Source organism: Athene cunicularia, assembly GCF_003259725.1.
Source record: "Athene cunicularia isolate RWA chromosome 2 unlocalized genomic scaffold, athCun1 chr2_part1, whole genome shotgun sequence".
Taxonomy (NCBI): domain Eukaryota; kingdom Metazoa; phylum Chordata; class Aves; order Strigiformes; family Strigidae; genus Athene; species Athene cunicularia.
Window position 1 is genome coordinate 97,282,252 of NW_020799095.1, and position 26,179 is coordinate 97,308,430.

At 37.6% G+C, this 26,179-nt stretch overlaps 1 protein-coding gene across 1 annotated transcript; it reads left to right on the forward strand.

Annotated features, from left to right (window-relative positions):
* The first annotated feature begins 172 nt into the window (after window positions 1-172).
* On the forward strand, window positions 173-26,179 carry AFG3L2 (AFG3 like matrix AAA peptidase subunit 2). Its single transcript, XM_026841426.1, has 17 exons — window positions 173-282; window positions 4,815-4,963; window positions 5,438-5,506; window positions 6,904-7,019; window positions 7,919-8,071; window positions 10,262-10,336; window positions 11,540-11,664; window positions 14,145-14,418; window positions 14,996-15,133; window positions 18,423-18,576; window positions 19,169-19,276; window positions 19,428-19,553; window positions 20,617-20,727; window positions 21,314-21,429; window positions 22,394-22,594; window positions 24,210-24,404; window positions 25,529-26,179. The coding sequence occupies exons 1-17, from the start codon at window positions 173-175 to the stop codon at window positions 25,769-25,771; spliced, it is 2,463 nt and encodes an 820-aa protein (XP_026697227.1). The 3' UTR covers window positions 25,772-26,179.

The window sequence follows — 26,179 nt, forward strand, 5'->3', positions numbered from 1 at the left end:
ATGTGTATAAGAGACAGGTACCTGCCCTTCCGGGCGGTAGAGAGCGAGGCCCGGTGGATGGGCGTGAGCGCGACGCCTCCTGGCCCGGCAGCTGCAGCCGAGCTCCGTGCGGGAGCAGCCCCGGGCACTGCGGGCTGCAGGAGCGGCCGAAGGAGAGAGGCTTTCATGGAGCATGATGAAGCGGCTCCTGAGAGCTGCTGCTCGGTATTGCCGCGTTCCCGGCGGGTTTTCAATTGATATATGCCACCTTACTCCTTTGATTTTTCCGGCTGATGATTGGCGGTAGGTGGGTTTGTGGCTGTCCCCACATAGCGTCTCTGCTGAGCCATTCGTTTGGGGGTTTGAGTTGTCAGTGAGTGCAGTGGTAACGTGCTGAAGAAGAGGAGGTAATTTGCGTGCTGGGATTGCAGTAGTGGTGTGGATTTGACCTGGCATTCTAGTACTAATCTGTAAATGGTGGTGGCTGGGTGTTTGTTCTTAGTAAAATGGGTTCTCAAACTTCCCTTCACCACGGACCCCCTTTAAATCCCTTTTATGGCTGCGGACCATCAAGATTTAAAGCGCTAGAGTGCTTTCAGATATTTATTTGAATTTTCTCCTGAAAGGTCTTCAAATTTGGAGAGAAGGGGGAATAAGTTAATCTGTTAATGCATGCCTATTATAATACCTTTATTGCAGTGACTCTATGAATTTAAAATAAAAGCAACAACATTCTTCTTGCTCAAATTCCCCATTTTGTGGTATATTAATGTGCTAATTCTGAATTTGATGTCAATTTTTACATTAAAATTTGATAAAAAACTTTTACAACTCTTTTCATCTCCCCCCTTCTTTGTGTTCAGTTACCATATATTTGTGTTTATGGGTCCAGGGCCACCACTTGGAGGAACAGACTTCAGCCCCACTGTAGCCCTGAAAAGGGCTGTTGGGTTAAGAAAATATTTATAAGAGAAAAATAGTTTTCTCTAGTTAAAGTGGATCCCACCAACCAAACTAGCACCAAATATCCTAGCATGTTAGGGCAGGTGTGGAGGCAGGGAGGCTTGAGTATGAGAAGAACACTGAGGGGAGGGAGCTGTGGGAAAAGGAGGCTCAGTGCCTGCCACGGGCCAGACCAAATGTTTCCTGGCTGGACTTTCTCCACCCCTGCTTTAAGCTATTGCAGACCCCCTGTGGTGACGACATGCCCCCCCTAGTCGCCAGTGGACCGCAGGTTGAAAACCACTGGTTAGGCTGTCAGCTGGTGTGTTACCTTGTTGTCAGCCCTACCATATCAAATGACAGGCCTATGCTGCTGCTTGGGAAAGGGGAGATGCTTAATTCCTCCATCTTTCAATGGCATCTCGGGCAGATTGCTTAATCTTTCTGTAACGTATAGTGGAGAATAATTGCACCTTTGTAGGTATGAAGGTTATCACTAGGGTAGTGATAACTGAGATCAATACACACAAGGATGCTAGTAACTTAGTCCTAAGTGTAAATAAGTGTTTTGGTTTTAATGTTTATGTTTTTGTTTGGTCAGAGCTGAACATCATTACAACAATGAATGAAATGCTGTCAGCAGCACTGCGAATCTGTCAGTTTAATGAGTTCGTGTTTGGAATGGAACATAGGAACTATGAGGGAAAGTTAGTAGTCATCCTAGCAAAACAAGGAACATTGTTTTCATAAAAGCCATTACTTTTTTTTGATCTTTCTATTAAAAAAAAAAACAAAAAACAAAAAAACAAACCTTGCATTAAGTTAGATTTCTTTACCAGCTTTCTGTGCCCACCCCCCCCAGCATGCCTTTATGTAATATTTTGGTGACTGTTAAACAAAGTAAAACTAACTCAAAGCTCTTTAATTATCTGATTTGGAACTTGTATATGGATAAAGCTGTAAACTTGTAACTTTCTAGAACTGACGGATTCTTGGTCTTTTGCTTACGTAGCTGTGCAAGTGGATTTTCTGTTCTTGCTTTGTATAGTCTCAGTTTTTAAAAAATTGAGTGAGGTTACAAAGTTTTTGTAAAATCAGTAGTTCTGCTTATTTAAAATTACTTATTTAATATTGAAATTGTGAAGAAGGCACTTGTTCAGTGTCACAGATACTGGATTTACATTACTCTCCAGAGTAGTAACATTGCTGGGTTATTTTAACTGTAAAACTGCCCTTTGTGTACTTTGCTTATCTTGAACTCCTATTAAAAATAGTCTTGATTTTTAGGAAGGTCTCACAAAGTTTGCCTGAAAATATTAGATGGGGTTTTTAGCTTTATATGCTGTGACAGTTCTTTCATCTCTGATAGAAGCTGGCCAGAGTTTCCTGGTAGGTAGCCCAAAACAGCATCCAGTCAAAATGTGCTTTGTTTGCTTTCCCTCTGCTTAGACAGCGGGTGTGCTTATATCAGCTAAGCTTGCTCTGGGATTCCGTTGCCAGCCAACCCAGAACAGGTCCTGTATCGGGATCAATATGATCAGTTTTCATGCTGTTGATTTACAGAGACAAAAAAAACCAAAAACAAACAAACAAAAAAAACCAACCAAACATAACCTAAGCAATTGTTACCAGTGTATTGCGGTTCTAACATTTTTTCCATTTGTGGAATGCTATGGTGGAAGGAAAGTGCATGTTTCAGTAGATTGACTCACCTAGATCTATCAGTAACATAAAAGAATGCCTTCCAGACTCAGTCATGTGATTTACTGAATGCTATGAAATCAGTTGTTCCCTTTTCTCACAAAATAACTTTAAAACACTCTGCTCTCTCCAGATTAATTTGACAGGTGACTATGTATTTATTCATGGAATTCAGCATCTGTAGAGACAATTCAGCAACAAACCAGTTCTATTAATCAGGTGTGCCCCAAAGCTCTATCTGTTTACCCTTCACTCTCCTTCTGATCTCCTTCCCTCCTTCTTCCCTGCCCCCGCCTGCCCCCCACCCAACCTGATTAAACTATAACTTAGTTCTGTAATGAACCATGCTGGTCTAGCTGAGCCAGGCAATTGGATTTGGCTTACTCAAACTTTTCCTTTAAACATGAGCAGTTGCTTTATTTCAGTTGGAGTAAACGTTTCTGAATATTCCTGTCTCTTTACAAATAAAAAGTAATCTGAGCTTGCAGAAGAAATTTTTTGGTCTTGTAGGAGACCAGTGACATAGAAGAGAAGCTAATATTACTGGACATAGGTTTGAGTTTCATTTGTTGCTGCAACATTCACTACCTACTTGTATTCAAACTGCAGATGGGTTGGTCTGTGGCAAGCTCTTTTTATTTTATTGCCCACACAGGTGCATCCCACTTGTCTTAAAACTTTTAGGAGTACAGGTGCAGTTGCTCATGTTTGAGGTTATAGCATATTGAACCTAGTAGCTGTTCTCTAGGTTAGCTGCTCTACAGACTGTCTGCACTGCAGATGCTTTTCATGATCACTAAAATATCCTTTTGGTTTTTCAGTATCAGGCTTTATTCGAAGACATGCAGTGACACAAAATAATGACTGGATCAAGCAGCCCAAGAATTCTTAGCTCAGTCTACAACAAAAACAAGCAGCAAGAATGTTTTGTTATTCCTCTTGATTCCAGCAGGTGGAACTAGATGGCTGCTCGGAATAAGTCTGATGTATTTCATCATTTAATAAGGGGTGGAGGGGGAAGCTCCCAGACTTCAGGAGAGTTGGAATTCAATTAATGATATGTCAACATTCCTAGGGTGGTCTTAGCATGTAATCTAGTATCCTACACGTTTATTTAATATGCAAAAATAGGTTTTGTCTACAACCATTCTAACTTGAAGTATAACAAAATTGCTATGGAGATGCTAACGTTACGCTTTTCTTCACAAATGTAGTGCTAGAGGTGTTAGTCCTAGATGGACGTTTGCTGTCTTACATGGATACCTTGAATCATATTTCCAGGACCTGTTGTTTTCTGGGGGGTTTTTTGAGCGTTTTTTTGTTTTTACTAGTTCTCTGACTCTTAAGGTAAATAATTTCTAATCAAAAAGAACAAGAGACTGACCACCTCTGTGGGGTGGAAGGGAATAGAGACAAAAAGTCAGTCTGTGGGCTGCAAAAGCTTAGAAAGGGGATAAGTTGGGATTTTACCTAAAAAATATCCTTCTTGAAGAAAGGGGGTTTGATTCCTCTAATAAAGTTGCGGTTTACTCTGGTTTTAAGTATTTAGTTATGATACCAAAAGTTTTAAGAATTAGTAAATTTATTTATATTTCCTTCATTGCACTTAAATGGCAAATAACAGTAAACAATTAGTCTTAGAACAAGGTGTGATAGACTTGGGTTTGTTGTTTCTATAACTAGATCTTTACCTACATAGGGGTTTAGGTCTGCTTTTTGAACTGGCATTCCTCCTCTGTGTTGGTTTCTTAGCTGGACATAAGTGTCTGCCATTTCCATGGTTTTTTTTTGATTCAAGCAGAACTTTCATATTCAGAAGTTACAAATTCTAAACTATTTGGAAAAAGTTGAAGTTTTTTAACGAAACATAATTCAGTACTGCATGGGTCATGCTTGTACAGTCAGTTATGAAATACTTCCCATAGGATCAGTGTGTAGGTGTTTAATGTTCATAGCTTGTAGTGTTTCCTGCTTGATTTTTCACTTTTAGAAAAGAAGGTTATGTTTGTATATAAGATGGCACTCTGCTCTTAACAAACAGAATAAAAATGTCCTTGCTGTAGAAATTGCCTGTTGGATTGACCTTTTCCATTGTTGTCTTACACTCTGGTCCACAGCAGTTACTGGACAGGAAGTCTGTTGTAAAGTCATGTCTGTCTTGTTGCAGTTCAGGATTACTAGAGAACTTGAAGTATTTTGTGGCACCTTCTTGTTGCTTTATGTTTATTTTTCATCTTTCAGCTCCATGGAAAAGTTACAACTGGAGTTACTACTGACAGAAGCACTGTCTTGGCAAGTGTAATTGCTGCTTGCAGAAGGCTTTTCTCCCAGCCTCCCAAAGGTGATTATAACTTTGATCAGTGAAGTGAAGCAGATTGCATTCCTTGCTGAGGGCTGCACTTGTGTGCCATTTAGGTTTATTGTCTGTGAGGAAGTAAGTTCTTGTACTAACCATCCATTAATCTTGAGATGGAACATTGATCTATGGGATTTTTAGGAGCTATTAAAGAATGACTGCAGTTTGTTCAACTTCATGCTATGCAATGCAATTTTCAGTTGACCTAAGTTTGTCTAGCTCTGGTTTAAAGGATAGCTTTACTTTAGGTAATGAAATACTCGATATTTTCTTGTCAACAGTAGTAGATTTATTTCTGGAAACCTGGTAGAGCTCTTTAACAAAAAGACAAGAACAAAACCTTTCCGCAGTCTATATGTTGCTAGCTTCTTTGCTTTTGTATACACTTAGCTTATGACTACTGAAAAGTAATGACAAAATTGTAAACTAAAAAACAATTGAGCTTAACTCTCTTAATAGGATTTGAAAAATATTTTCCCAATGGGAAGAAACCTAATGGAACTAAAGGTACAGCTGGAGAAACAAAAGGTACAAAAATGCTGCTTAACTTCAGTTCTTTTTGTGGAATGTGTGTTTATTAGACTAGATTTTTGTTGTAACATTGTGGGTTTGGGTTTTCGGTTTTTGTCTGTACCAGATTAGTTTAAAAGTGCGAATCGATAATTAAATGTTAATTTACTTTCATATCAAGTATATATTCTGGAATAATATTTATTTTCTCTTATGCTTCTTTTGGAATGCTGTCCTTAAGTTCTTGTTTTACTGTCTCCTACTAGTTGACATTAGTTATGCATTCAGAGATTCTCTGTGTATAGCTCTCAGCTTTTCCTAGAGCAGGCTAAAATACCTGTTTTGTTGTATGGAATAACCAGAATTGTCATTCAGGGTGAGGATCCAGAACCAGCTCTTTAGCCAGAACCAAACATGTAGCCTGGTGCTTGAAAGAGCAGTTAGTAGTGGCAGTTCTAGAAGGAGCTTTACCTTTACAAGGAGGGGGCAGAATCTGGAGATTATTAGCAATAACAACCACTCTGTTGTAGCAAAAATCTATATAACACATCTTCCAAGGAGAATGAGAAGCAGCAACCCTGTGAGTCTCTTATGAGAGCACTAACAGGAACAGCAGTTCTCCTTCATCTAGACCTTGAATGGTGAAATCTAGTGTCATGCCTAGATGCCCAGACTGCCAAGCTCTTGAAGGAGCTAGTGTTGGAAGGAGTGTGCTAGTGTTGTGCTCCATCTCGCCCTCTTGACTGTGTTGACATGTGACATAATGCTATGTCGTGCCGGCACCTGGTGAGTTGGATCAGTAGAAGAATGATGAAGATGAACTCCTCAGCTGTAGTTGGCTGCTACTGTGCTGTGCTTGTCTCTGGAATATTAAAAAGGATGCTAACTGGTGATATTGATAGACCCTGAGCCTTTAGAGGACCATAGTATGACTGGAGGGGTGAATTATGGGAGAAGGAGATGTTACATAGAGCTTGTGGTGGGGTTTAGGTTTTTTTAAACACCAAAAAAAACAATCCACATGCACCACCTCCCACAAGTCCAATGAAAAACCCCACCAATATCCCTCCACAACCAACAACAAAGCGCTTAGAATAATCTTGCATGTGTCTTGGATTAGTGCAGTAGAAATAAGTTTTGCACAGTCTCCATTAACAGGTTTCTTTTATATTTTCAGTTCTTGGTGCCCAAGTGTCATCACTTACACAATTAATGGACTTCTTTTCTGATCATAACTGTATGAGATAGATGTGTCTCTGCCAGTTAATGGACTATGTATCTGTTTTCTCACATCCTCTAATTATTGTAGCATTGCAAATTAGTTCATTTTTCAGAAAAACTTGTTAATTTTAAAACTAATAAAAAATAGTGTGAGATTAGTATGAGATATATTTTTGTTACGTTTTATTTTTTAGAAGCAAAGCAAGCTAGTGCCCGACAGCCCAGTGGGACTAGTAGTGGAGGAGGTGGCAGTGGTGGGAAAAAAGGTGGCAAGAAAGAAGAAACTAACTGGTGGACCAGATTACAGAAGGTCTTAACTTTAAAATGTCTTTATGGTACTGTCTTGTCCCCATGAAATAGCCTTGCATGTTTTTTGCTTTTTAGGGCCATCCTCCTTAAGCCTCCTGTCCTAGTGTTTCATAGTAACTGGCTCTAGGTGGCTCCCCACCTCAGTGCTTTTCATGAATAACTGTTTGTGTATACCTTCAGAGACATCTAGCTCTGGTTCAGGAACATTAATGGAGTTTTAAGCTAAATGAATAAGGTTGCTAGTAGTTAGTATGCCTATATTGGGGCCTCAGGCCTTTAAAGGATTCGTATTTTGTTTCAGAATGTCAATTTGTAGAACTTGCTGACCATACAGTGCTAGTTAAGTATAGTTTACTATTAGCTGTTCTGACCTTAATGGAATACTTACATAAATTTCTTTTCAGAATTTATATTTATTGTCATTAGCTGTAGCACAAAGATAATAGCATCTAGCAGTACAAGAATATAAAGAATATTTTTTTTCTGCTTTTATTTAGTGAGCATAATCTTTTTTCTTCATTCCTGGATTTTTTGTGTTTTGTCTTGCGGTTAGGTTTCTTTAGTTTTGTAGGTCTTGCATGTAGTCCTAGAAGGCAGGTAAAATGGTTGTAGAGTGGATAGAGAAAGGTCATAACAGATGGCAAAATATTTTTTTTCTGAAGTAGTTCATAGATCAAAACTGTTCAATTACTATTTGTTAAACACTTAAAATATTTTTCTACTAATGTTGTAATTCCTCAGAAGTTACTGAAGTGTTCATATAACAGAATATAGTTTTCTTTGCCATTCTCTGTGGTAACCTTGAAGACAGGGAATAGAAGCCACAAATAGATACTAGAGCCTGTTTGTTGTGTCTTTACTGTATTACAGACTCTAAAACTTTTTTTGTCCATTTCCTAGGGTGACATTCCATGGGATGTCAGGGAGTTTCGGATGTACGTAGTAGGAAGTTCTTTTTTCTGGACGATGGTTGTATATTACTTCTTCTTCAGGGTCCCTGGGAGAGAAATCACCTGGAAAGACTTTGTCAATAACTACCTTTCTAAAGGACTGGTGAGTAGTGAGGGGAATCGAAATGGAAAATCAGTGTGCTGAAGATGCTCATTTCTGCCTCCCCGCTTACGCTTGTATTCATGTATCTGGAGTGAGAACTGGCTCAAGAGGAACTTTTGAGGGAGAAGGGAATCAGCTTTCATCTTAATCAGTTCCTTGATCTGGTGTTCTGGATGGCTGTATGAAGATTTGTGTCAGCTCAAGAGGAGAGGGAATGGGCAGCTCAGGACAGAACTTTGTTGTTGGATAGCTCGTGTTGATGCTAGTTTGAAGAGTCAGCGCAACCACAGTCTGTCGGCATATGGTCTTATAGCACAGGTAAGCTGACCTAGTGGCTTAAGCAGACATGCAAGCTGCCTTCAGAAGAAAGTTGCTTCTAACTTTAAACACCCCCCTGTCCTGCTTGTTTCATGCCTTAAATCAGTTCCTCAGGGGATTTGAGGGGCAGCAGTGTGAACAGAAAGGTGAGGGTGGGGAATTGAAGAATACCTTCCAAGGACAGTAAATTGGCCTGTGTTGGAAAATAGCCTCCTTTATTTGTTTTCTCCTCTCTTACTTCTTTTCTTCCTACCTGGAGTAATCAATTTTATTATCGGTGTCCTATCTCTCTGTAGAACTTGGCAGCTTTCTGCACTTGGAAAGCTTGGTGATGCCCTGAAGTTCAGGAGATCGAGTGTCATACACAGGCCTTTTCTACTTCAGGAGCCACTAGTTCTTGGCTCTGTTACCTCCCTGTTTGTAGCTTGGCCTGCAGGTTAGGAAAGCGTTGGCTTGCTTCCTCCTCTAGGTTTCAGACCTGGGATTTTGTGTTAACAGCATGCTTCCTAGTCCTCCATTACTTCAGTAAAGTGCTAACCAGGTTGTTTCCTACCTTTCTTTGTCTTAATGATCTATGCAGAGCTTCTTTGTATGCTTCTACCCTTTTGCCTAGACTGTGTCTTACAGTCCTGTTCTTAATTGACAATTATATGTACATCTTGTGAAAAAACCTTACTAGTTATATTTGTCATGAAGCAGTAAGACACTTGCTCAGTAAAAAGATTAGTTTAGCTGTTATAGTGAACGAAGCTTGAACCCTTGTTGCAGAGAAGCATTATGAAAGCGGGTTGTTGCAGAAAACCAAGTCTCTTGGGCCTTTGTAAGATGTAGTCTGGCTATTCAGATAGGCTAAATATGTAGCTATTAAATGCTGTTGGTTTCCATAGTGATGCCCAGTTAATGGGAAGAAGACATCCACGCTACTGGGGTTACAAGCTTTTCAAAACGGAGACATTAAGGTAGTTTTGCATGAAGTCACTCGAGATCTAGAGTGGCTTCTTAGCTCATGTTTTGCTTCAATTCTGACAGAAATGGCTACATTTAGTGAGTTCAGGGAAACAAACACACTAGCCTGTGTACAGTTCAGGCTCAACTTGCAGAACTATTGCTGTCTTTAAATTCTGTAAAGATGCTGAAACCAGTTATTTTCTGGAAAGAGAAAGAAAAATGGAAAGAAACTTTAGTTGCCTTCTTAAGAGACCCTGCCAAATTCAAAAAACTAACCCTTTGAGACTACTTCTGTTTAAAAAAAAAAAAAATAAAAAAATAAAAAAGGCTTAATAATACATATCTGCAAACCTGCAGCTCAATTATTGATTTTAGTTTGTATGGTATCTGTTACTTCAACTAAATTATTTTTTATAAATTGATTGTGTTTAATATGGTAGCACATGAAGTCTTTTGTATGGTGGAAAACATCAAGAGAAAAGTTGTTTTCCCTCTATTCTTCTATTCTCTTTGGTTTGGTTTGTTTTGGAAGCTGCTACAAGAGTTTGTAGTGGTGTGGTCTGTTGTTTTTAGTGTTTGACCATTGAAATAGTTAAGTATTGTTTAACTATTTCACTGTACTTGTGATTTGAGCTGTGGTGTGCATTGGTTTTTTTTCCTTGAAAAAGGGTTTGAAGCCATCCTTCAATCTAAATTTTAATGTGCCGGTATTCTTTGTTTACTGATTACATACATGATTCTTCATGCCACTCTTAATGGCAAACTGTAGATTGTGGAACCATCCTGATCTACAACACGAACTTTATTCTCCTTTACTGGAAAACAGAACAGGTTCATACTTGGTATATGTAGCTCTTAGCTGCGACAGAAGTGCAGTGACTGTATGCTCTAACAGATCACAAGTTTTGTTCTTTCCTCCTACAGGTGGACAGACTTGAAGTGGTGAACAAGCGCTTTGTTAGAGTGATCTTTGTTTCAGGAAAGGCTCCTCATGAATGGGTAAACGCTTTTTAATACATATATACTTGAGTCATTAGAAACAACAAAGCAATCTTTGTAGGTGAAGTTTGATGCAGAAAACTTGGTCTGGATCATTAATAATTTCTTAATCCTAAACGTTTTCCGCCTTACTGTTTTTTCTTTACTGTATTAATTGTTTGGCCATAGACATCTTAAAGCTATGGCAAGTAGTTCCTTTCCAGCACCATGTTCTTACTACAAATACACAAACAGGAAGAGTGAGAAATTACTGAAGGTTCTGTATTTCTAACTGCTATTTTCCATCTGCTCAAGAAAACCCCAGACTTAACCATACATACTTGTGGATCTTTTCTGTTCCAGACTGCTTTTAGCCAGTTATTTCAAAAACAGAAGAGAAGATTTGTTATTTTACCTTTTCCTGGGTGGTAGGATTTTTAACTGACTTTCTGAAACAAGGTCTGCAAGTCCCTCTGGGGTTAAGTGAAATCTGCAGCAATTACTTCATCAGTGGGTTTGTGTGACTTATTTATACACCTACTCTTTAGCCCACATACCACCAGTTGCCTTAGTTTCTCAATCAGTTAATACTTAGGACTACTTTTTTTTTCTCTTTTCAGTATTAGGATAAGTAGGGGCAAGTCAGGCAGGCAGGTCATGGTGCATGCACAAAGGAAGATTTTCTTGAAAAAACAGATCTCAACACTGTTTGAAAGTAATATCTGGAATTTTTTTTCCTGATGTATTATATAAGTTCATGCTGTCTTTCATGAAGATAGCTAACTGTAAAGCTAGTATGGACTCCAAAAGTAGAGAATTGCCTTTTTTAACTAGAAAAGCTGAGACCCTCAAGTGAAACAGTAAGTTGTATGGCTGCTGTGTTTGCTGGCTCAGTGTTCTGTATTATTCTGACTTCATAGCTCCTTCCTAAAGATCTGTTTACCTACTCTGTGTCCATTTGTTCCTGGAGAAAATGCCAGGATTTCAGTCTATTTGAAGTTCCCCTAAACTATTTGGTGTGTGATTTCTGTAGAAGCAATGACAGGTACAGTATATTCAGGTTGGTAGGCCTTAGATTTATTGGATGCATCTTTACAAGGCAAGAAAACTCTGTTTTGGTCTGAATCAGTTCTGAGAATTGATTGTGTGTGTTGGAAGAAGTTGGCTTATAATGAAGCTGAAATAAGATAGGGCACTTTGGTGATCTCTCCTTTTTTTTTATAGCAGTACGTCTGGTTTAATATTGGTAGTGTGGACACTTTTGAACGGAATCTTGAAACTGTGCAGCAAGATCTGGGAATAGAAGTGGAGAACAGATTACCTGTAGTCTACTCAACAGAGAGTGATGGGTAAGATGTTGCTTTAAAGTCTCTTAATAAAAATGGTTGTCTTTACAGTAGAAAAGTAGAGTTGTAAGACATGCACCTTTTGCTTCACTAGGTGGCAGTATTATCAGAATAACAATTATCTTGGTTTTATTTTTGAATGTTAACTGTAAGAGGAGCTGCTCAATACTTTGTCTATGTAGAAATCCATATCCTCTTACCCTAAATTTAGCTGCTTATTACATAAATGTTTCTGTTTACAATTAGTCCTTCCTTCTTTAAGCCCTTCCTCCAAGTGACTAGAGCACAAGTCAGCCAGGCACAGCTGTAAAGCTCCACAGATGGCACTCATGCAGATTTTTGGACAGATGAAATATGGCATAGAACTAGAGCATACTGACTGAGATATAGTGACAGACACCCATTTCCACCCATAAATTCAGCCGCAGTCAAATTTTGTGGCTTGCAAAAAGGCAAGAAATTTGTAGTTAAGTAAATCCTGTCTGTTATCAGGAGCTGGTAGATGCATCATGTTTTTAATCTCTAAATTGGTTAAGAACAACAGTACTGACATTGGATTTACGGCATTGTTACTTCCCCAGTAGGGAATAATGGCTCCAATACTAGATTTGTATTCTTTGTGTTAGTCTTTTGTAGCTGAGTTTTATTGACCTGGGCTTTAGATGAGACTAGATGTGGTTTTCTGAATGGCTTAGAAGACTGATTGTAGTCTTTTATCCCATGAACTGGTTTCTTTTTTGATCCAGGTCAGCAGTTTGAAAATGACTCCTGGTGTCTGTGAAATAGGTTTTGTCCCATCAGGAGATTCAACTTTGGGTGTAGTAGCTTGTATTACTAATAAAAAAGGCTCAGTTGCTGCCTTTCTTGTGTTTTCTTTCTTGGTACTGTGGTGTGTGTTCCAGTTTTTGAGGATGGAGGGGAAAGTTTTTTAATTTCTGCAGTATGTTTTATCAAGTTGCTGATGCCTGTTTGTCTTGGTGGCAACAAGAAAAATGGTAGCCTTAACTCTGGACCATCCTGTGACTTCAGATAGAGGTTTTCTGTTCCCTGTCTTTCTTCACACTGTCTCTGTTTCATTTCTCTGTTTCTAATAGGGCATGCTCCTAAGGATGGTCCATAAATAAATCTGTTAAGCCCTTATTTAAACAAATCTAGAAAAAAATGAGAGAACAGGGCAGCGTGGTGCTTGTGTGGAGAGGCTGCATGTCAGCCTGAGGCTTGTTGTAACAGACTGGGAAAAGTATGTCAGTTCCAATGTCTTTGTCAACCTTGCACAAATCTCTTACTTGCCAAACCCCTCTTTCTGACCACAGTCTCTCTGGCCCTTCCTTCCTCTGTGTCTGTTCTCTATAGAACACATTGCCTGTAAATTCTTGCTCTGCCCCAGAACTGCCACAGAAAATAGCTCAGTAGCTTATGTGATCAGAGTACTGCTGTTCTGTGTTGGATCAGAATCTGCTGAATGCCATAGGATAGGGAAAAATCCTTTTCTTCATCTCAGAAATGTGGGATATCAGTAAAGCCTGGAAATCCCGTGCTCATATATTGTAGTGCTTCTTTTCAGCATTTTGTTTTTGCTGAGTGTTGATAGAACTTCCTGTGAGCTGTTTCTTGAAGGTCTTGCCACAGAAAAATCTGTGCAGTGCTCAGATACTGTGATAATGAGGACCATGTTAGTAATAGGATTTTTGGCCTGTACAGAGCTATGTTACAAAGCTGGAGGACAGACAATGAAGGATAATGGGCAATGAGTAATGAAAAAAAAAATATTTAGAAAAAAACCCCACAAAATCCAACAAACCAAAAACTTACAGCTATCAGAAAGGGAATGAGAGACATTGAAGAAAAATGGAGAAAGACCTAAGGGAATAAGAGCAAGATTATATTCTGGAGGAAAGTTTTTGTCTAGTTGTAGCATACACCAATTATATGCTACCTACTACAACTTATTTTGATAACCATATGCATAAACCAGTCCTGTGAGTTTACCTTTGAAGGGCACAGAAGATTTACTAGATGATGCAGTTTTTATCTGTAAAACTCAATGTCACTTGATGTGTTTGGTTTAAAAACAAAAAATAACTAAACAGACCCCAAAACTGTTGCTTGTTAAACATCAAGTGTAGAAATGTGTTACCCTCTAAGATTATTAATTTACATTTTCCTAGAATCATGAGGAAAGGAGGATGGGCAATGAGAAATTAATTCCAACTCTTCCTTTAATTATAGTTATAAGAGGCTTTTGGCCTGTTTGACTTCAGTAATTCAGAATCTGTTTTTTTGTTCTCAAATTTATTTTGGTTCTTTCCCAATCTGAACAACCTGCAAAAATGTAAACAGAGTGTAACAAAATGTTAATAAGTATTTGTCCTGAATTTGTTCAAGGTTGCTTATGATGGAACCAATGTTTTGTGCATGTTATATGCAGTAATGGATTTTTGTAATACATGTGGTTTTCTCCCTTGTTCATTTTTTCTCCACAGATCATTTCTACTGAGTTTGCTGCCTACAATCCTGATTATTGGTTCTTTACTGTACACACTAAGGAGAGGTCCTGCAGGCTTAGGTCGAGCAGGGCGTGGAATGGGTGGACTCTTCAGCGTGGGTGAAACCACAGCCAAAGTCCTCAAGGATGAAATAGATGTCAAATTCAAAGATGTGGCTGGATGTGAGGAGGCCAAATTAGAGATAATGGAGTTTGTTAACTTTCTGAAAAATCCAAAACAATATGAGGATCTGGGAGCAAAAATTCCAAAAGTAAGGAGATGCTGACTTCGCAGATAAAGACTTAGTCTTTTGTCAGTCCTCAATATTCTAAATTGGACTAGGAATGTTTACATATTGTGCTTTGCAGTATCTTTCTTACCACAGCCAGAGGGGAAAAAAAAAAAGGCATTAAGTGCCAACAGTATAACTGTGGTGCTAGATGATTTGCCTCGTGGAACACTTTATCTGTTCACACAGGACAAATGATATATAGCATGCATGTGTACCATCATTGTTGCATATAACTGTTACAGAATCGTCATTTGGCTATGTTGTCATGGGAGCCCATCTGTTGACATATCTTTTTTTTAATGTCAGTCAAAGAAAACACTGTTCCTGTAAACCTAAGACAGCATGGCAATGGCAATGTTGTAGCTAATTTATATTTTTTAACTTTTACTGGTTTAAATGAGGGATGAATCTTCAGTTTTACTTGCATAATTTTGGCTGTGGTGGAAGAAGAGCTAGTGGACTCAACATCATAATATGTAGACCTTTTAACTAAGATATTTCATAGGCTTTTATTATGTTTTTTTTAATGAGGAAATTATACTTGTTTCTCTTGCAGGGGGCAATTCTGACAGGTCCTCCAGGTACTGGGAAAACACTTCTAGCTAAAGCTACAGCTGGGGAAGCTAATGTACCATTTATCACAGTCAATGGCTCGGAGTTCTTAGAGATGTTTGTTGGTGTGGGTCCAGCTCGAGTAAGTCTTTTGGCCTTATATTTTTGCTTCAGTATTGGTTGAAAGGACTTTGTCAAGTTTGGGAGACAAATGGTTTGATTATAGCTGAAGTTCTTTCATCTATGCAGATTACTTATAAGGGATGCCAGATGCTTGTCTAAACACAAGAATCATAGATATACTTTTCATAAAAGGAACTAATGCAGTTCAGTATCTGCTTGCAAGCCATCGGGACCTTAAGGGTTTGCCTCTTTGCAGAACCTTAAGAAAACAGAACTGAACTCTTCAAACTCTGCTCTGAAGTAAATTTACTAGCTGTGTTAGAAATATGTAGCTTATTTGACTACTGCTATGGGAATGTCTCTTCCTGCTCTAAATAGTTCCTATTTCTTTGAAGAACTTTGAAGAAATTCTTCTTGTGGTGTCAAACTCTTAGATATAAATAGTTGTTTGGGACACACAAATGAGCGTCTGAGGGTCATGGAGCTAATGATTCATTTTTGGAGATCAGGTGACTTAAATATGCAAATTTATGTCTAACATTTTTTGTGCTCTTTTGCCTTACCTCTCTTAAAGTAGTTAATTAAAAACATGATAGGTGGAAGGAGTTAGCTCTGCTCCAGGACATCCATTTTCCTTTAGCTGTTTTTTTATTACAACTACATTTCAAACAGTTTTAAATGTATCCTCTCCTCTTTAGGAAGGAAGGACGCTTAAATCTGCTGAAAAATATTCAGTAAACTAGTTACTGATAACATTTTACAAATGAGGCGGGTAACACAAAAAAAATGTTTTTTCATTATGTCCAAAATTTATACTCCATTTCTAACAGCTTGTACCTTCACCAAACACCAACCATCTTGTCTTAAGCCTTAAAAAGTATACTGCAAGATGACACGCTTCTGGAAAACTAATATTTGTTTGCTGCAAATTCTGTGAGCAGACTTAAGGAGGTGTACTGTGGTTTTTACTCATGTCTGGAAACTAATTCTGCTAGCATGAAATGGAAATGCTTTAGGATTTGAATTTGAAATTGGACAGGGAAGGGTTCTTACCAGGTACATGCATTTTTATGTTCTGTGAAAATTCACAGGAAAACATATTTTGACAGAGTTCTGTAAAGTTCTGAAAAAGGGCAATTTTCACATGTCTAGGTGTGTTAGAGGTTAGCAGAGAAGCTTTCCGAGATTTGGTCCTTAGTCTGTCACAGCTGTGCATGCATGTGTCTCTTGCAAACCTAGGTCTCTTTCGATAATCTTTTGCTTGACTTCTTCCCGTAATATAGCTGGGAAACACATATGGGAAGCCAGGTAAGTTTGGGTCTCCTGAAAAAAGAAAAGGGAAGGGGAGTGGGAGACACGAGTGGGTAGGCACAAAGCTTGGAACTGAGAATAACAGCTGTTCACAAAATTAAATGCAAAGGTGGCTGGGACTCGAGGCTCTAAAGAGGATGCAGAGAGGGACTGGAAATGTGTAAGGAAATTGGCAAAAGACACTGCTATGGAGGGGAGAGGGTATAGATAGAGAGTGGGGAAATAGATGGAGAAACAGGTAACGGTAAAAAAACTTGGATGACTGAAAAAAGTTGACTGAAAGCCACAGGAGATATTATGGAGATAGTGATTACATATGTAAGATGAGTGGGACTTAAAAAAGGGAGCATGCAGTGTAGAAGGGACTCAACCAAGAAACAATAAGAAAAGTAACTGTTCTGTATTCTCTGGGAAGTATTAAATATCCTGAGATTATAATGGTACTCAGAAACTAAATTGTCAGTAATTGTCATTACGTACCTGAAACGCCCCAAAGCAAAGTGTCTTAAACTTTCCCTGCTGGTCTATGCAGATGATTATCAGTTTTTACTACTAAGTTAAATCTGTTGACATAACAGTTGCTGCTTTGGCTATGAATCAAGGTTCCATCACAGTCGGTAACTTTTGATGCCTGTAGAAAACAACATGAGAATGTTTTAGTTTCGTTTCCTATGAGTTTAGTAAACAGGACAGTTGTTAATGAGTTGATTATTTGTAAATTAGGATATGCTAGAATTAAAACTGTTACAGCCTTTGTTCCTTTTATTTATTTTTTTTTTAGTGTGTATGTGTTATGGTAATATTTTAGGCAGTTGTATATTTCTGGATCTGTCTCTTTGCAATCAAAAGATTGTTTACTTTGAGCATCTGACACCTTTCCTTGTTTATCATGTTCCTTCATGTTCGTTGTACTTTTTTCAAATTCTGCTTACAAATCAGAGTGACTTTCTGTAATAGTGTACTATCTAAAATTCACATCTCTTCACATCTGCTGTACGGTTTTTGTTATCAGAGAAGCCTTTTCTATTTGCATCATTAACATACAAAGTAGTAAAGCTCTGAGCTGTAGGCAACTCCCACTTAGGTCAGACTTCTTCCATAATTTTTCATTTCCTGTTTGCTCTCATTTGATTTCTCGGTTGTAGATCTGTTACCTCGCTGAACAGGTTTTAATGAGGTCCTTCAGATATATTTGCAAGCAGAGTAACTTATGTTGCATCTTAAAGCCAATCATGTTGTGCTGTAACTACTGCAGTAGAATTTGATAAGTAGTATCTTCACTTACCTGAAAGTCCCCCCCAAAATTTCTGCTATTTGCTTAGGTCTTACCTGTTTTTCCAGACTCCTAGAAGTTAATTTACCTTCCCAGTAAATATTTAGAGATTAATTCAGTTTTTCTAGCCTGTGTAATGAAGGGAGACAGGAAGGCTAAGAGTTAATATTTTTAAAGGCATATTGTTAGAGTACAATGGTAAGCACTTGTAAGTTCACTGTATTTGCTATATCACCCTGTTCTAAATGGAGAAAAACTTTAAAAGATTTTATTTCTTTGGTATGAACAACTACTGTGTGGTAGCATGCCCCTTTACATTCCAGTTCTGCTGTAATACTGTGCATTAAAGAAAGAGTTTAAAAGAGAAATCTTGCTTTAAATTTCAGAAGTTTGGAGGCTTTTAGAGCTGAAGTTGAAGATAATTTCAGTTATTTCAGAAAAAGTGATTCTTTCTTAAGCCTTTTAAGTTGTTCAATGTTCTGAATTTATGGATTGAGAAAGGATTTGTCAACCAGGGGCCTCCACATAAGGGATTCTTGCTGAGCAGCAGCTACAGTGTAATTTACCATCACCCTGAGAGCTGGCTGGAGGCTTTAGATTACTTAGGAACAACCATACTCAATTATAGTGATACTATTACTGATGTACCTCTTCTCTTCCTACCCACCCCCCAACTCTGAACAATTACAAACCAATCTGATACATATTCTGTTCTCCTGTTAAGGTTAGAGACTTATTTGCTCTTGCTCGTAAAAATGCCCCATGCATTCTCTTCATTGATGAAATAGATGCAGTAGGAAGGAAAAGAGGAAGGGGCAACTTTGGAGGACAAAGTGAACAAGAGAACACACTCAATCAGCTTCTAGTAGAAATGGATGGTAAGTATTTAACTTTTAATATTACATTATAATAGTAAGCATAAGGGAAAGAACTAATGCACTTACTGGTTAATTAACCTGTTAACTAAGAGTTGGGTTCTAGCTTAAATATAAATTGAGTGTGTTTCCTTGCTTCCTAAAATGAAGAATGGTGATGCACTTTGCTGCAACCTGATGTTTTGCTAAAATTTGCTTGGAAAAAAGAACTGTCATTCTGCAGCTGATAACTTTGACAAAGTAGAATACGCAAGAAAAAAATTCTTTGTAAGAGACCAGTCTGAAAAAAAAAAAAAAAAAAAAAACCCCACCAATTCTGGTTCTGCAATTTCCTGAGCAGTTAATCTGTTACTGCATTTTGAAGATAAAGCAGGATTTGATATAGTACTACACAAAGCAGAGGCCAAGGCCATGTTTTTACTTGTTATGAAAAGCTGGGCAATACTCTTTACAAACAAGTATTTTCAGCTTTAAGTACATTTGTTTAAACTGTCAGTTCTTATGTGGCCCTTTAAAGCAACAGTCATTTTATTTCTATTTTTATGTTTTTCATGGAAACTATATTGACACAGATTTTATTACATTTCTTCAACAGGATTTAATACAACCACAAATGTAGTAATTTTGGCAGGTACTAACAGGCCAGATATTTTAGACCCTGCTCTGATGAGGCCAGGACGCTTTGACAGACAGATTTACATTGGTAAGTTTTTATCTGCATTGAGGTACACTTCTGCGTTTGCAGAATACCACTGAAATCACTGCAGCTGTATACATATGCAATTTCCTTGCACACATTTGGTTGGAATATATACGTATGTGAAAAGTAAAAAATGTACTCTTTAATCTTAAAGGACCCCCAGATATAAAAGGAAGAGCATCTATTTTCAAAGTTCACCTTAGACCTCTGAAATTAGACACAGTCTTAAATAAAGATAACCTAGCAAGAAAACTCGCATCACTAACACCTGGTTTTTCTGGTAAGTGACTCCTAATGCTGTGTGCTTCTGCATTTACTGTATAAGCTGTAGATATTTCCTTACTACTTTTGGTTTTCTTACACCTGATCTTCTGGATGACGCTCTTATTTTATTTACTGTTAGTGTGTGAAATTTTCTTTGCCTGTTTGACCAAGTAGGAAATTTCTGAGGGTGTTAAGTTTTGTCTGCATTGGTGAGGGTGACACCAAACAGCAGTTTCTTCTGTCTTCAGCAAAAGCAATCCAGAAATTTCTCATTGCTATCACTTGTGTGTGTATTCTTCCTTTTAATACGTTGTTTGATGTCTTTGAACACTACCAGAGAAGACCTGGCTTTTGGGGAGTTTGTGTGCACGTTCTGTAGGGGAATTTATGTCTCTGCATATAAAAACTTCTCCCTTGAAAATGTACTGTGTAACATTGTGTTGAATTAGGAATGGATGTAAGAACTTTGATTACTGGCTTGTAATTTAATCCATTTTAAATCGGTGTTGACCACTAGTTGAATCCTTTGCTGTTGTCATGCTATATATAATACAAATTTCCTGAGGTCTGATTGTCAATACGTCTGGTAATTTCAGTGATGATGTTTAAACTAAATTATCACAGTAGCATCACTGTAAATAATGTTATCAAGAAGTGGATGGCTTGAAGCCAGTAATTTCAAAGGATATCCTCTAGAGATTCATCAAGGTCTGAGCTATATTGGATCCATATGTAGGAAGTTTATTCTGCTAATTGTTTACTAGTCTAAGTATAGTCTGTTGCACACAGAAAAGTTACGGAAGATAGGATATATCAAACACGTGCTTCAGTGGTGATAAAATCTATTTGATAGATGTCTACCCAAGAGAAAAATCCTAAAGCCTGTAACTGTAGTACATGTATTTAAATATATCTTAAAGAATTATGCTATGTATAATGAACTATTTCAGAGAACATTACCTTTAATTTTCAATCTCTGAGAATCTATAGATATCCAATTCTAGATAAGATTATTGTTACCCTAGACTGAGAGAAAATTGTTGAAAACTATCGGTAATTCATGCCTTCTCTGCTTTTAGGTGCTGATATTGCTAATGTTTGTAATGAAGCTGCTTTAATTGCTGCAAGGCATCTCTCAGATGCTATAAACCAAAAGCATTTTGAGCAAGCAATTGAAAGAGTTATTGGAGGTAGGTGATTCACATCAATCATTCCGCAAAAATTGTATTATGACAGATTGCTTCCTTTTATATAGATAAATCCACACTTTGAACCTTTCTCCTGTTCTTCAAGGTTGTATTTTTTTTTTTCTCTCCTAAGCATGCTTAAGACTTAGAAAAGCACCCTGTTTATATTGTTGACTCTTGTAAAGGAGAAAGGGGTAGAGAGAGAAACTTCATCAGGACGCTTTTCTAGTTTCTTCAAAATAACAAGAGAATTAGCTGTTTGGATTTAGCAATGCTTTTAACTGCTGTTAGCCTGGAATAGTCTAGAAAACTATTTGATTTTAAAGTACAGATGTTTTATTTAAATGTTTGAATATTCTTAAGAACTTAGAATTGGAAACTAGACAGTCTAATCAAGGACAAGTTTACAGTAAAACCTAGGAGATACAAAATTCTAAAACTTGCAAGTTTTGCTTTTTATTTTAGAACTTCTTCAGTAGATTGTATGCATGGCATCTAAGTAACGCTCACCAACTTTCTAAAGGAAATATAAGGGATTTTACTGGAGAAAGATATATCTGAAACTATTAATAAAATTTATTTTATAAAGGTTTGGAAAAGAAAACTCAAGTACTGCAACCAGAAGAGAAAAAGACAGTAGCATATCATGAGGCAGGGCATGCAGTTGCAGGATGGTTTTTGGAACATGCTGACCCACTCTTAAAGGTAAAGGAAACTAATTTCAGCTAGTAATTTAATAGTAGCATGGACAGCATCTTTCTCTTTTCTTCATACCCCTCACCCCAGCTCCCAGTGTTGAGAGAGTATTAAAATATGTAATCTTGCAAAAGATACTGTGTGTAAGTTTTGGAGTACTACTTTGGTTCACTTGTAGCTTTCTTATCTGTTTCTGACTTTGCAATTTATAGTACAAACCTTCTAACAGCTAAGTGAAAGGGATCTGTTCTCATGAGTCTGCCTGCCTCGATAGCTGTTTTTTCTCTGAGACTTTTAGCTTAGACTTTATATCAGAGTTTTAAGTTACTCTTACCAGGTTATACAGGTAGATGCCTCTTCTGAAATATAATTACAAAAATTGTCATCTAGAGGCTGATTTTAGTTTTAATTTGGTTTATGGATGCACATCTTGACAAGTGAAGATAAAGGAAAAAGCAATCCAACCTCCCAGATTTCCTTTAACATTCATAGTTTTGCATGTCTGTGTTCTTAATCTCATCTGACTTTTGAGCTTAAAATTCATCTTGTACAACTTACTGCTGGAAGGAAGGACATTAGTAAACATGGAAACTCCTCCAACTAATCAGAATTCTTAAGATGGAGAAATGTTATGTCTGTTACAGAATACTTAAAGCCCAATACATAACTCTAAAAGAACTGTGGATTTTTGTTAAAATACTTTTAAAATACCATACAGTCCTTGGAAAAGATATGACAGTGGTCTTACCTTTCTTTTCCATATATTCTAGTAGTTGTTATCCCAATTTAGAGCTAGCTAGGGCTTTTAAGGATAAATCACAGAGGGCAAAACTGTAAATGGAAATAATGTCTGAATTAAAACTTCAAGGGTGAGTATGGTGTAGGCTGTGATATTAAAAAATTAAGTCAAACTGAAGAATGCTTTGTTTTTCAATGGTATTTAGTTGTAGCATTCTGTTAATTTTGATTGTAGGTATCTATTATCCCTCGTGGTAAAGGACTGGGTTACGCTCAGTATTTACCCAAAGAACAGTATCTTTATACCAAAGAACAGCTACTTGACAGAATGTGCATGACTCTGGGAGGACGTGTATCTGAGCAGATCTTCTTTGGAAGAATTACAACTGGTGCCCAAGACGACTTGAAGAAGGTGACCCAGAGTGCATATGCTCAGGTATGTGCTTAAGCACGACTCTTACAGCTTTCTTTCCTACTACCTACCACTTTGAAAACTAACATTTTAAAATGATGCAATTTCATCAGGTATGTCCCTCAAAAGCCTAGTTTCAAAAAATATTATGTGAATAAACATTATGCTGTTGTTGTATAGAGATGCTGATGACTCAAGCATTTTATTACAGTCTTAAAACAGGAATTAATGCATTAGACTTTGATTACTACCCTACATCTGCCCACAGGAACATACATGCTGCAGTTGGATTCAAATACATATGGAAATTGTGTACCTCTAAAATGGAATTTAGTGCACAGATTTTATAATCTGATCCTTTTACAGTTGCCCTGTTTGAAGATCCACTTTGGATTCACATGTGTAACTAAATCCAGAAAACCTTCTATTTAAGCACTGTTTGCTGTCAATTAAACATTAGTTTGTGTTTATATCCTATTAACTAGTGCAGATGAGTAATTTGAAATCTTATCTGGGTAATGACTCACTTCAATGTAGCTAGGTGCTACACACGGATGTGTTATTCCACTTCCTGCATCAGCACTAAAGATCTTATTTTGTAAGACACAAGGTGAGCAAGAGAGACAATTTAGAATGTGCTTCTCTTCCCCTGCACAACACCTACTTCCAGGTCTCTAATGTGCTGCTTGTTGCCCCAGCTGTGAAAGTAAATGTGTGATGGAATCCTGTTAATGTTAATTTTATGGGATCTTCAGTGACTCTTGTTCAACTAAATTAAAAAATGTTTAAGTATAGACCTCTGTTTATGTTAATCAAACATACTGTCTCCAGAGAGAACTGGGGGCTTAAATGAAAGTATTAAACTTTTCTTAAGAAATCAGGTTAAGATGCTTGTTTCTAATGCTGAGATCTCTCTAAATTTGAAATATTCTTTGTCATACCTGTATTGATCTTGCAAGTCCAAGTGGAGAAGTGCTGATTTAGTAAACATCAAATTGATAGTAGCCATGGAGCAAATACATAAATAGCAGTTTGAACTTCAATTCTGCCTCTGCTGGAGTAAAATGCAACTTAAACATCCATATTTGGCTACCAGAGGAGTCAATACTCAGTAATGAGTCAAGCAAGATAACAATAATGTTCACCTTTGTAGGGCAGTGTCTTGGGATGAAGTATAGCATATGATTTTTGCATATGACAGAACAAAGTCTTCAAGATCCTCTAGTACTTAAGTTAACCTATCTGTATGGGTGAGTGGAATATGCTAGATTTTGGAAGCATTTTGAATTTGGAAAAATACTTAATTCTGGTAAAGGAAAAGAGTTTTACTGCTTAATGAAGACTGAAGTGTTTTTCTGTAATATCTTGGTATTTAAACAACAAAGCATGAGTAACCACCTTTTAAATGGTGGTATTTGTGTCCTTCAATTTAATCATTAAAAAGAAGTAAGTGGAAGTCAACCAAGGTACTTTAGGTAGACTTGAGTTTTCAGGAGAGAGTTGGTTTTAGAGGAGAAGATTGGGTCATAGCAAAATTACTTCCTCCTGTCAGTTTTGGTTACTGTATTTTACATGAGCACACTTAAAACCTTACTATCTCTCCTTTTGTTTGACTTTTTTCTTTTTATTTTTCCTTCAGATTGTTCAGTTTGGTATGAATGAAAAAGTAGGACAGATATCCTTTGATCTCCCTCGTCAAGGAGACATGGTATTAGAGAAACCTTACAGTGAGGCAACTGCCAGATTGATAGATGAAGAAGTACGGTTGCTAATTAACATTGCTTATGACAGGACAGTAAGTCTTCTGACAGAGAAGAAAGCAGAAGTGGAGAAGGTGAGCATTATAGTATTTTTAGCTGCCAAATTCCAGCTGGTAAGCCAGAATATGAATTGAACTGAATAGATTAAAAACAGTGACTCTAAGTATGTGAGGAAAATTGCTCAAAAACTGTTTGATGTAATCCTGGGAGTATGTCACAAGACTTAGATAAGTAAATAGAAATCTCCTTTTGTATTGGAACACCTCTGAGGTACTCATGAATGTGATTTAACATCTCTACTCCCTTACATAGTCAATATTCATTTAGAGGGAAGAGTCTGTCTACTAAAGTAGGCTTTAGTAGATGTATTAGACAAGTATGAAACTTAACCCAAACACAAAATACCAGGACTCCAATTCATCAGGCTAGAAGAAGCTCTCTAAGAAGGGAAGCACATATAACTTCCTTTCTCTGAATTCCTTTTGAACTTCAAATAAGAATCTTCCTGCCATCTTCCTTCCCTGCCCCCTGGCTACTTGTGACCTGCCTTACTGCAGCTGAGATTACCCTTGTGCAGATTTTCTTCCTCCACACTAGAAAGCCTGATATAGCAAAAAGATAATTTTCAAGGATAGGCATCAGATAGGTTTACTGACAAGACGACAAGTCTGTATGGATTCAGTAAATGGTGTTGCAGGTCACCATCCTAAAAAAGGTCACTGCATATGGCTTGTGCTGAACAAATCTGCTCACTGACCCAAGAAGGTTCCAAACTACACTTGTACAGTAGTGTATGCATTCTTATTTTATGGTGCTCTTTAGCTTGTAACATAACATCAGCCCTGTGGAACCATCTGGTTTAATCAGAAAGGAATACTTGTTTTCATCTATAGCTTAGTGTCTTGCATCAGGAGCCTTTGGCAGTGGCAGAAGACTGCTGTTCTGAAGCAACAGTAACAGTGGCCCATAGGGAGGACACTTTGCCAAATCTTAGAAGTGGGATTTAAAGAATGGTATTTTTGCGACCTGAATGTTCACAGGGGAGAAAAATCATGTGTTAAGTGAACTCTAAGTAACCTGGGTTTTTTACTGGAATTAAGTCAGTGCTGAATTTGGTCCCAAACTGCCTTAAATTCTTCCAAAGAGGAGAGTCAACCTAGGTATTTTGTATGTGTGACATAACTTACTGCTGTTACAGGTTGCCTTACGACTACTGGAGAAGGAAGTGCTTGATAAAAGTGATATGCTAGACTTGCTTGGCCCAAGACCATTTGCAGAAAAGTCTACTTACGAGGAATTTGTTGAAGGCACAGGAAGTTTGGATGAGGATACTTCACTACCAGAAGGCCTTAAAGACTGGAACAAAGAGCGTGAAAAAGAGAAAGAAGAGACCACAGATGAACAGGTTGCTAGGCAGATCAAAGGAGGAATGCCATTTTAACTGCAAAGTGTGTGGTGATGTTGACTTGCACTCTGGAAGAGAAGCAAACTCACCTAGTTTGTATTTCAAAACAAAAAAATATTTATTCAACCAAACTGTATTAGGGATGGGTGGAAGAGTGATCTCTTGTGATAAGGATATTCTGCTCCCAGTTTACATATGTGATATCATCAGTTCACTGGTAAAAGATGATCATCTTTCATTTGTCAGCTGAAGAAACATACATTGGATTTGAGCTGCAGTGGAATGCCAGAACTGAGCCTCTCAAACTTTGAAACAATTCAGAATCATGCACAAACTTTGTGGCACTGGTCTCTTTCTTTTTAAAAATCTATGTAAGCTTACAGAAATTAAAGGGTTTTTGATTATTCCTCTAAAGTATACCTGTATGTGACCCGTTTCCAAAAA

Bases quoted from the DNA above. Each gene is read 5' to 3' on its own strand.
- AFG3L2 (XM_026841426.1), top strand. From the start codon at position 173: ATGATGAAGCGGCTCCTGAGAGCTGCTGCTCGGTATTGCCGCGTTCCC. The intron at 283-4,814 runs GTAGGTGGGTTT...GAGAACTTGAAG, and splicing joins TTTCCGGCTGATGATTGGCG to TATTTTGTGGCACCTTCTTG. The intron at 22,595-24,209 runs GTATGTGCTTAA...TTTTTCCTTCAG, and splicing joins CCCAGAGTGCATATGCTCAG to ATTGTTCAGTTTGGTATGAA.